The sequence below is a fragment of the Lipotes vexillifer genome, unplaced genomic scaffold (genome assembly GCF_000442215.2).
Source record: "Lipotes vexillifer unplaced genomic scaffold, Lipotes_vexillifer_v1.1 scaffold1048, whole genome shotgun sequence".
In the NCBI taxonomy this organism is placed as follows: domain Eukaryota; kingdom Metazoa; phylum Chordata; class Mammalia; order Artiodactyla; family Lipotidae; genus Lipotes; species Lipotes vexillifer.
The window spans coordinates 2,438,492-2,450,561 of record NW_006785351.1 but is presented as its reverse complement, the minus strand read 5'-3'; the positions used below and the strand labels follow the sequence as shown (position 1 = coordinate 2,450,561).

The 12,070-nt window shown below is 35.4% G+C and overlaps 1 protein-coding gene across 2 annotated transcripts in view; it reads left to right on the top strand.

Annotated features, from left to right (window-relative positions):
* NUF2 (NUF2 component of NDC80 kinetochore complex) overlaps positions 1-12,070 on the top strand; it is a 30,452-nt gene that overhangs the window by 17,062 nt on the left and 1,320 nt on the right. For both annotated transcript variants that reach the window (XM_007457401.1, XM_007457400.1), the window contains exons 10-13: positions 2,073-2,210; positions 4,226-4,366; positions 5,364-5,539; positions 6,483-6,618. In XM_007457401.1, the coding sequence (XP_007457463.1) occupies positions 2,073-2,210; positions 4,226-4,366; positions 5,364-5,539; positions 6,483-6,618 (591 nt within the window). The remainder of the gene's footprint in view (positions 1-2,072; positions 2,211-4,225; positions 4,367-5,363; positions 5,540-6,482; positions 6,619-12,070) is intronic.

The window sequence follows — 12,070 nt, the reverse complement described above, 5'->3', positions numbered from 1 at the left end:
CCTACATTGTTGTCAGAAGTGGATGTTTTTATTTTTCTTTTGATCTTTGCCATTCTTATAGGGGGAAAAAAACACCTCATTTTAATTTTGATTTTTTTTTTTTAGTGACTTAGACCACCTTATTCAGTGATTTGTTGTTATTTCTTACTTTGTGAACTACCTGTATATGTTCCTTGTTTATTTCATTTTTTTAAGTCCATGAATTAGAGGTATTAACTCTATTTGTCTTTCAAATTCATCATTTTTTCCTATTGGCAGGTTTATGTATTTATGTAGTAAAATTGATAGATACAGTGTTCTACATTTGGGTTTAACTCTATACATAGAAAGGCCTATCTCATTCCTCACTTTTTTAATCCCATATTTTCTCTTGTACTTTTATTATTTCCCTATTATTTTTTTTGTTTTTTTAAAATGAATTTATTTATTTATTTATTTTTGGCTGCGTTGGGTCTTCATTGCCGCATGTGGGCTTTTCTCTAGTTGCGGCGAGCGGGAGGCTACTCTTCGTTGTGGTGCGCAGGCTTCTCATTGCGGTGGCTTCTCTTGTTTTGGAGCATGGGCTCTAGGCGTGCAGGCTTCCGTAGTTGTGGCTTGCGGGCTCTAGAGTGCAGGCTCCGTAGTTGTGGTGCATGGACCCAGTTGCTCTGTGGCGTGTGAGATCTTCCTGGACCAGGGCTTGAACCCATGTCCCCTGTGTTGGTAGGCGGATTCTTAACCACTGCGCCACCAGGGAAGTCCCCCTATTATTTTAATGTTTATACTTTATAGCTATCTGAAATTTACTTTGGTATAATATATTCCTTATTTTTCTGTCACTTCTTATTGGCAGATGTTTTCATCAGAGTAATATTGACTATGGTTCAATTTTATTATTCATTTCTCTCTGTCCCATTTAAATCTATATTAAAACAAAATCACTTTGTAGTTAAAATAGCAAATTTAGGCTTTTTGTAAAGGGAAGAAAGTTGGTGAAAGTCAATGCTAATGTAAGGAAAATGATCTCTAATTCTGTACGGCGTTAAAAGAGTAGATAATGTGCTGGTGTGCTAAATTCTAAGAATAAAGTAAATAATATTGTTTCAAACATTCAGTTTTGGCCTCTGAGTTAGTTGATGAAAAGGTAAGAACTTTTTAAAATTTTTTAGATAGAAATAATTTAGGCAAATTATACAAGCTGTATAATAATACATTCCTATTGTAAAATACTCCGATAACACATATATGCATATATAAAGAGAAAGAGAGAGGGAGAGAGAGAGAGACATGAAAGGCCCTCTTCTCTCTGCCAACTGTACCTAGAGGTTACACTTTTCCAGTCCTTTTTCTGTGCCTTTACATGCACAGATATAGGTGTATATAGTCATTTGTTGCTGTTTTGTTGTTCTGTTTTCATAGGAATGGATTTGTGTTATATAAGAGAATTCTCAGATACCCTTCATCTTAATTCCCCAAATGGTTTGAAATTCAGGAGAAGGAAATTTGTTTTAGTTTAGTAACTGTGTACTGAGCACCTTCTCAGCGCTATTACTTTCATTGGGTTCTGGGAAAGCAAAGATAACTGTTCACAATCCCAGGTTGCTCAGTTAATTCAGAAACACATATTAAATACATAGTTATAGTATCACATGTACAATAACTGTTTATAGAAGGAATACAGAGGAAGTAGGAACAGGATTTTCAAGGATTAGTAGAAACTCACTTGCAGTACAGGAATGGGATGATGGTACTCAGGAGGACCATACTATCAGAGAGAGATCACTTATAATTGTCCAGACATAAGACTGACTATATTACCAGATTGTAGAGTGTAGTAGGAAGCTGGTGGAAGATGACACTGGAAAGGAGAGTAAGAGTTACATAATGAAATATCTTGAATGGTGTGTTAAGGAGCCTGATCTTTGGCCTGCAGACAAATGTGAGCAATCAAGCAGGGGAGTGATGTGGTCAAAATTTAATTTAACCCCCACTACAACAAACACAGACCCATTTCTTTGTTCTTTTCCATTACCGTTGTGGCTAATCACCAGTTTTATTATTATATCTAACATATAAAAATGTTTTCTCAACAGAATGAACTAAAATTGTCAGTGGTTTCTTTGAAAGAAGTACAAGAGAGTTTGAAAACAAAAATTGTGGATTCTCCAGAGAAGCTTAAGAATTATAAAGAAAAAATGAAAGATACAGTCCAGAAGCTTAAGAATTCCAGAGTGAGTTTCCTTTTTATTTTAATGCTTTTCTCTTTTTCTTTTTAGCAACTCTTGTTTAATTGTGTGTTAATTTTCTGATTTCCAGATTATCTATACATCTCTTCTTCTTAGGCTTTTTGCCCTTGTCTTTAATTTTTAGCTCTTCTCTAAAATGGATGTAGGAAAAGAAGTATAATTTCAAGACATTTGTTTAATTATGCAACAAATTTTTGAGGCTTTTGCCCTGGGTGATCAAAACAGAAATGACCTGTCCTCATGAGACTTAGTTACTTTATCTTAAGTGAGAAAGGTGTTAAACAATTTTAAAATCAGTTCTATAATTATAAATTATAATATGTATTATGAAAAAGTATAGGGTGTGCATGTGTAGAGGCAGGAAGTATATGGGAACTCTCTGTGCCCTCTGCTTAATTTTGCTATGTACCTAAAACTGCCTAAAAAATAAAGTCTATTTTTAAAAAAGCACCAAAGAGAGAAACAAACAAATAAAAAATAGGATAGGGTGCTTCAAAATAACATAATGAGAGTAGCCTAGTTTAGTATTGTGGAAATCAAGAGGTGGAGGTGGGAAGGAATGGAAATTTATGTTGACATCGGAAGGATGAACAGAGGTTATATTAATAAATTGATATTGAAAGAGCATTCAAGGCAGAGGGAACAGCATATGCAAATTCTATGAGGTAGTAGTAGAGAGTAAGTTATATTCAAGGAAGAAAGCATGATGCATAAGAAGGAGAATGGCATGAGATGGTGATGGAAAAATGGGCAATGGGCAGATTATTCAGGGTGCTGGATTTTACCTTAAGAGCAAGGGCATACCACTGGCTAGTTTAAAAGGGTAGTGTTGGAACATGGTATGATTTAAGTTTAAAAAGATTACGGGTTACTCTGGGAGATGGATTGAGGTATGGGGAACAAAAGTAGAAGTGGGTAGACAATTTAGCATCCTTTATGAGGAAAGGTTTTTAAACTATTAATTAAAAAGAACATTTCTGGTTTATCTCTGAATTTGTTATTTCAAGTCATTCCTGATAATTAAGAATTATCACACGGGAATAGACAAAGATTACTAGAACAGAAATGAGAGCTCAGAAATAGATCTGATTATTTATGAGATCTATTTATTTAATAAGCAATTCTGATTCAATTGGCAGTTCATCTAGACGAAAAGCAAGTTGGGTCTATACCTTGCACCATTTACAAAAAAAATTTTTAATTGGATTGAAAATTTAACAAGTTTAGAAATTTTAGGAGAACACTTGTATTATCTTGGACTGGGATAGAGTTTTTAAATTAAGATTGAAAACTCAAAAGCTATAGAGAAAAGTAGACTTGTGGAACATATATATAGTGCATATGACAGGTAAAGGGATTATATCCATGATATGCAAAGACACAAAAGAGTATTTACAAATTAGTAGGAAAAAGACAACTTAATGGAAAAATGAGCTGAAATATGATTAAGCATTTCACTGAAGACAAAATCCAACTGGTTAATAAGGTGGGAGGAGAGATAGACTAGTGGGGAAAGGAAAGAAGCCTTTGTATTGTTGCAGTGCTTGTGGTAAACATATGCTCATTTCCTAATTTTAGAAGAAGAATTAATCTTTTTGAAAGAATTAGCTGTAGTAATAGTTATTATACAATGAATAGGAAGATTATAATTGGTAATATAATTGCCCAGGAATAATCAGGAGTAGTTTGAGTATTAGCAGAAATGAACTCTTTTAAAATCGTTATGAATAACCTTTGGAAGGTACTTCAATGAGTGATTTAGTAAAATTATGGTAGTTTTTCTTTGTTCAAGGATATTTGGCAATTAGGAAGCATAATTATATCTGCTTAGACACATGTCAGTAATAGTGCTTTGCTACTGACCTAGAAACTTAATTGTTCTCTGCTCTTTAGCTTTCAGTATCAAGTACAGAAATTATTTAAGAGCAAACAAATTGACATTACTGCAGTTTCATAAAGGAGAGTGCCAACCTGGTTTCTATGTTTTTTTTCTTTCAAAGCAAGAAGTGATGGAAAAGTATGAAATCTATCGAGACTCTGTTGACTGCCTGCCTTCATGTCAGCTGGAGGTGCAGCTATATCAAAAGAAAATACAGGACCTTGCAGATAATAGGGAAAAATTAACCACTATCTTAAAGGAGGTTTGTATTGTATGGAGTTTTTAATGTCTTTATTATGTAATAGTTTACTGTAGTCCCTTGAATTTGCTTTTACTTTCTGTTGCTGTTTTCCTACAGAAAAGCTGGGTCATTGTACATTATAATAGATGTGGCAATGCGTGCTCAAGGATAAAACAGTGTTCTTTTTAAACATAGCAATAGTAGGCCCATTTTAACCTTGAGATGAAATGAATAATTAATTAACATAGCATATTACCATGTGTATTTTGGAAAAAAGTAATGGAATTTTAAACTTGTTCTGACAGTTGGAAATGATCTTCTAATCAGTAAGCATAAAGTCCCAACTTACTGTCTAACACTGTAGCTAGGATCTATAAAGAGATTTAAAGTTTACGACACAGACTCTGCCCTGAGTGAAGATGGACAGCTAAGGCCAACGTTTTGAAGTTTCTTAGGCTAGAAACTTGAAAATCCTTTTCACTTCATTGTCCTAATCCAGACTGCCCCCAGGATCACTGACATAGCGTTTAATGAAAGATTTCTTTCTTGAGGGAAGAAGGGGTTGAAAGGTGAGTAGCCTGAGATATTCTTTCCCAGCTACACACTTCCCTTATCTCCCATCAAGAGTCAGCACAAAAAAGGATTGAGATCCACTGCTTTTGTTTCTAGGGTCTACTGTTTCCTCTTTATTCCTACTACCTTAGTTCAGACCCTCACCCCCTCAACTTAGCTAGTTAGCTGATCTTATTAACGTGTTTCTCTATTCCAATCCTTGCTGATAAAATGACATGAGAGATAACACCTCTTTAGGTGTCAGGTTCTTTCTCAGTATCCCTAGTGCCTTCCTGTTGTCTGTTTCGTTCAGTCTGCATTCTTGTGCTGGGCTTTCAGTGTTTAAACAGTTTTATCACATTTTAAAATTGTATTTTATTACAGCGCATCCTAGAAAATAGTCCTTCATTTTATTTGTAAATCCTAATTGGTTGTATTGATTTTAAATACATCTCATAAAATACAGAGCCTGAACTTGGAGGACAAAATTGAGAGTGATGAGTCAGAACTGAAGAAATTGAAGACTGAAGAAAATTCCTTTAAAAGACTGATGATTGTGAAGAAGGAAAAACTTGCCACAGCACAGTTCAGAATAAATAAGAAGCATGAGGATGTCAAGCAGTACAAACGCACCGTGATTGAGTATGAACTTATTTTAAATTTAATGTATTAGAAAGTAATTAGAAAAACCTAATTCACTTTTTCCCTAAGATTCCAAATCTCCTATAATTTCAAAAAGGTATTCCACTGTTAGGTGGCTAAAACAGATGAGATATGAATCTCATAATGTTGCTATATCTAGATTTAGAGATGTTTTAGGTACTAGTTTTTTTTTTTTCTTTTCCTGATATCACAATTCCAAATCCTTTGCACAATTCTTCAGAAGGGTTCTGGTGCTACTGCTTATTTCAGTGCACTTTAGAGACAGTGGTCTAGAGTTGTATTAGAGTGAATCAACTGGTTCATTTTATTGTCCGGCTGGTCTGTAACATAGCATATTTTGAGAAAAAGTCTTATTTTTTTATTCATATACAAAGCAGTACTTTGCTAAGCATTTTGTCATGGCCGTCGTCATCGTTGTTGTTGGCCAGTATGTTTGGGTGTTTCATTGGTAGAGTCTTCTTCCCATCAGTTCCAAAAATGTGTTTTTAGAATAGATGCCCCAGATATGTCTATGAGATGACACTATTTCAGCCTCTAAAAGGTGTATTAGGATGGTCTGAAGATTTCCTTTGCTCTCCTCATGCAGGTGAACCTGAGGGTTTTAATTTGTTGCCACACGCCTTGCAGGAAAGTTGTGCTGATTCACACTGCTAACAACAGTACATGAGTGAGCACAACTGGGGAGTTGTGACTTAAGATCTCCATGTTAAATAACAGCTTTGTGTGGAAGAGCTTACTCCATGCCATGAGCTGAACATAGCACCACCCTGCGATTCGCATATTTGCTTTCGTATCTTGAGAAGAGTTTTAGGTGTGTCAGTCAAATACAAACAGTCTCTTTGGAATCAAAATTAGAGTTAAATGCTTGACTGTTTAGATGCTTAAGAGGAATTATAATTTAGCTGTCTCTATTTTCCTTTAGAGATTGCAATAAAGTTCAAGAAAAAAGAGGTGCTGTCTATGAGCGAGTAACCACAATTAATCAAGAAATCCAAAAAATTAAATTTGGAATTCAACAACTAAAAGATGCTGCTGAAAGGGAGAAACTGAAGTCTCAGGTGAGTATATGTTCATAAGAAATTAATTTCAGATAATCTCACAAGTTTAAAATGTAAATTATGTCATCCTCATTTTGAAGATTTTGTCAGGTCTCCAGAGTAGAAATTGACCCCTCAGGTCTGCTGCTTTTATTTCCATTTATAGCACCTTTTCCATTACCCTGGGATAGTTTGCATGTAAGTCTCCTCATACCTTTTTTTCTTTGCCTTTTTTCCCTGTTAGCACCTAGAATCGTGCTTTGCAATGCGAGTAAGTGCTCCATAAAGGTTCTGAGTTTTTTTGATGCATGAATTTAGATGGGGATTTAAAGTAATGTCTTCTAAAAAATTTTTGCATTTTTTCCTGATAAAAGGATCTCAAAAGTATTTCGTATCATCAGTGTTAAATGTATTTGAGTTGTTACCGGTATTTTGAGATTTTTTTTTAATGATAACTTTATCATAATTACCTAAAGTTACTCTGCTTGTTTCAAGTATATTTATTTTATTGTTTCATACACAGTCTCAAGTTTAATGAGGACAGGCATCTTGTCTTCTACCTTTTTATCTTCCAAAATGTCAGTATAGTGCCAAACATAATATGTTTATTATGTTTATTTCTCTTTTTTTTGTTGACTGCCAAAGACCCAAAAAAGTAGTCTATTCCTGCTACCTTTATCACATCTCATTCTATCCTTAGCCTTTAAAGTTTGTTCAGTGTCCTCAAGATTGTCCCAAACTGCTCTACCAGAAGTCACTAAAAACAGCCCTTTATCATGTAAAATCCCTTGGCCTCTTTTTTTTCTCATTCTTCATCTTGCCTACATTGATATCTTATCCTAAACCTCTGAAACCTGAAAGATATTTCATTACCTTTCACCATTCACATTTAATTTGCAAGGATTCCTAATACTAAAAGAACCACAGTAGGCAATCCCCTCTCTTGTTCTCAGGAACTTTTATTCTCTGAAATATTAGATTGTTAGTACGTGCACATGTAAGTGTATATATACATGGTGAGGATTGTCTCAAGGCTACTTTAAAAGGAAGGGAAGAAAGAAAAAGAAAATGGCTGGGTTTCCCCTCCCATGGTCTGCCCAGTACACTGTCCTAATTTTTTCTGTTCTTCCTTTTCTTTCTACGTTCCAACCACTTTTTTTTTTTTTTCTGTCCCTTAACTGGATATCTACCAAGCCTTTGGCCCTCTGTTTATCTCTAGAATAGGGGTTAGAAAGACCTTAGGAGATATTTAATCCTACTTCTTGACCAAATCAAATGAGCAGATATTTATTTGTTGTCACATGGTCAGATACAATTAATGAGCCAGTTACTAATGTAAGTACCTTTTGTCTATAGGTCATAAAAGGTGCCCGTGCCTGCATTAAATTCCTTTTAGTTTTGTACATATATGTCTTGCCAATAACATTTTAAGTTTCTCAACAATAGCAATCTTATTTTTTACCTTAGTATGTCATGTCAAACCATGCCTAGAATGCTGCCTTATATGTAGTATGCTTTCCATAAATATTTGTAAAATTGGAAAGCCATCTAGCATGCTGTTTCTTAAAATTAACCATGTAGTAGATCTCAATGAGGAATTTAAAGATGAGCAACCCCCCACGAAAATATATTGAATTAGAATTACCAGCAGTGGGGCCCATGAGCCTAAATTTTTTAGCATGGCTCTTGAGAACCACTGATGTGTTCTGCTTCATTGTTTTCAATGTTACAGAGCTTATCACCACCCAAGCTGTTCTACTAGGACAGCTATAGTTATTAAAATGTTACTTCTTATTTTGAGTTTAAAAATGTTCATTTCTGTACTCTAGTGAACCAAGATCACCTCTCTGGAACAAATCTGTATCCTCTTCTACTGAATAAAACTGTACTTAAGACATTTGAGGGTAAAGATCATGGGTTCTTTCAGCCTTCTCATCCAGGTTAATTAGCCCTAGTTTTCCAGCCATTCTTTATATAGTTTAATTTTCAGATTCATTATTCTGTTTACTGTCCTCTCTACTCTGTTTCCTGCTTTTTTAATTCTGTTTAAAATGTAGAACCCAGTACTAAACATAGTTTTCCAAGTAATGGTGTGATCAGCCCCAGAGCACAAGGCTACTGTTAATGAAGCGTAATATTGGGTTGGATTTTTAACAGCAGCATCTTGCCCTTGGCTCATATTGTGCTTGTGATCAATTAAAGGACCTCTGTCTTTTTCATATGAGGTTCTGCCAATTTAAAATTTTTTCGCCACACTTTAATGCAACTATTTTTTTGAAATTTTAATTCTGGATTTTACTGTTATTTATTTTAGGTTTCATGTTATTTATTTCCACCTAGATTTCCAAAATTTCAAGGTCAGTTTAAATCTATGTATCATTCACATTAGCTATTTGTCATGGCTTAGCATCACCTACAGATTTGACCAGCATGCCTTTTGCTCCAGGGGAGATAAATGTTGAGTAGAACTGGGCCCTTTGCTGTGTTGTATTTCTTCCTTCAGAATGGCATAGAACTATTGATCAAAACTTTGGATACAGTTGTTCAACTTGCTAAATTGTTCTAACCATACCTTTACCCAGATAACACAGTGGTATCCATTTGTTCCAAAATAGCTTGGGAGAGTCTGTAAGTCCCCTGGTGAAATCAAGATATATTTTGTCAAAGAACCCTCCTTAACTTACTTCATAATCAACTTTCATGAAAAGGAAAGAAGGATATGTTAAGATTGCCAAACTGTTCTTTGTGTAATTCTTTTGCACCCTAATGATCATCATATCCTTTTTTTCACTAATTATTCCTTTCCATAGATACTTCATCTCTTCTAGTTTCAATCATCATCTTTATTTAGATAGCTTTCAAAAATCTGTTTCCTGTTCTGTCTTCAACTCTACTCCTTATTTTAGCTGCCTGATGGATATTTTCAATCGATTAGCTTATCACAACAAAAATAAACAATTATTAAATTACATTCAACATCTTTAGTGTCTTTCCTCTTCCTCACTTTCTCCTTCCCCCTCTGTCTCTCTCTCTTTCCCCTTCCCTTTCCCTCTCTTTCACTTAGTTTCTTCATATTCAGCAGCATCATCATTTTCAAAATATCACAAAGAATTACAATTTTGGATTTTCTTTAGATAATCCTGATATCCAATCACCAAGATAATGTCATTGATACTGTTCATAACAACCCCTTTCTAATCATAGTTGTATCACATAACTTTCTAATACTCATGAATTCCAGCAAAAACTAGCTAAATTTCTTCCTTGACTTAAGATCCTCCTGCATCAAATCTGCCCTGAATCCTAAGTATTGCCAAATTTAATCTGCTAAAATATCACTCTTATTACTACACTTTCTTGTTTAAAACAGGAACTCCCTGTTCTCCTGTAGTTATTCATGCATTTAGTCAGTCATTCAACAAACGGTCTAGGCACCTACTAGGTGCCAGCCTTTATATTTGATTCAGGGAGTAAGTATGAACAAGGAAGGCATGATTCCTACCTTCTAGGATTTTTAAAGTTTTTTATCTAAGCTAATCATTTTCATTGTTTAAGGTTTAATGAAAAGTGTATTCTCAATATAACTTTCTCTGGCTCCTTTCAGATATCTTTGATTTCTCTCCTTCTCAAATACTATAGCGTTTTTAGTCTTATTCTGATCTGTGGTGTCCAATGGGGTAGCTACTAGCAACATGTGGCTATTTACCGGGCCTCTCCCTGTTGCGACCTCTCCCGTTGCGGAGCACAGGCTCCGGACGCGCAGGCTCAGCGGCCATGGCTCACGGGCCCAGCCGCTCCGCGGCATGTGGGATCTTCCCGGACTGGGGCACGAACCCGCATCCCCTGCATCGGCAGGCGGACTCTCAACCACTGCGCAACCAGGGAAGCCCTACATTTACTTTTAATTAAAATGAAATAAAATTTAAAATTTAGTTCCTTGTTTATACCAGCTATATTTTAGTGCTCAGTATCCAGTCTGGTCTGGATTGTATGGATTTTTAGGGTAGAAAGCATAATTGCATGTTCCATCGTACTGTTATACTATTTACGGTGCTACTTGTAGAAGGTACTCAGTAATATATTGGTTGATAAATTAATACAGACTTGGTGGGTAAATGGCTACACTGGCCATAAAATTACATGGATGTTATGTCATCTTGAATTTCTCTGATTTGAAAAGTGAGATAACTACCTAGACCAATGCTATCCAAAGAACTTACTGCTGGGAATGTTCTGTACTGCTCAGTACGGTAGCCATTAGGTACACGTAGCTGCTGAGCACTTGAAGTGTGGCCAGTGCAACTGAGGAACATGTAGCTGTTTAAATGTAAATTTAAATAATCACGTGTCCCTAGTGGTTGTCATGTTAGGCACTGTAGAACTAGAGTTTGAGTTTAAAAATATTTAACTTCAGCCAAGCTATCACAGTAAGACTTACTTATTATGTGAATGAATATGATAAAGTTCCACTTGGATACAGAATTTAATTGGAAATTGAAATATGTAGCTTTCGTGAGGGCTGTGATCTATTGCTATTAATATCCTGTGAGGGTTGGCTTAGAACTTCAAATGTTTGTTTGCTTCTGTGGATGTGCCAGTGGAATTGGGCTTTAATGTTTCATTCATTTATTGTGGCTCTACCTGTAGGATTTGGTTCCTCCTTGAGAATATAGGTGTTCTCAGGAGAAAATTGTTCCTCTGAGTGTGTTGAAATGGTTGGTTCAGGTATTTACAGATTGTATATCTTTATTTAACCACATTTCATTTTAATAGTTTCTCATGAGTAATGTCTTTCTACCAAATTTATTCAGCTTTCTTTTTGGAATGAATAAATACATATCTCTGTAGAGCCAGGAAATTAAATTGATCTGTAGCTGCTGAAATGTGCTGATTTTTTTTTAAAAATGGTGTTTACATAAGATAGCAACTGATTCACCTTATTTTTCCTACAGGATTTAAGAAATAAAGGTATCAAAAACTTTGGATTTATTTTCCTAATGATTAATATTCCATCATAGTTGTAGTAATTTGATGCCTGATTTAGATCTTGGGAATCTACATACCCTCTTCTATTTTTGTATTAGGATTTAATGATCTATGTTTAGATTTTGGGAAAATGTTTAGCCTTAAGCTAAACATTTATATTCGCTTCATCTAGAGCAGTAGTTCTCAAACTTGCATAGGTGGCAGTCTCTGGAAATAGTGTTGTTCTTTTTTGGAACATTTTGAATCCATACTATATTAAATTATAATCTATATAATTTGCTCAAAATCAGACAGTATCTACACTAGAATTTAAACTAAGATAAATAGTAGCCAGGGCTTCCCTGGTGGCGCAGTGCTTGAGGGTCCGCCTGCCGATGCAGGGGACGCGGGTTCGTGCCCCGTTTCGGGAGGATCCCACATGCCGCGGAGCGGCTGGGCCCGTGAGCCATGGCCGCTGAGCCTGCGCGTCCGGAGCCTGTGCTCCGCA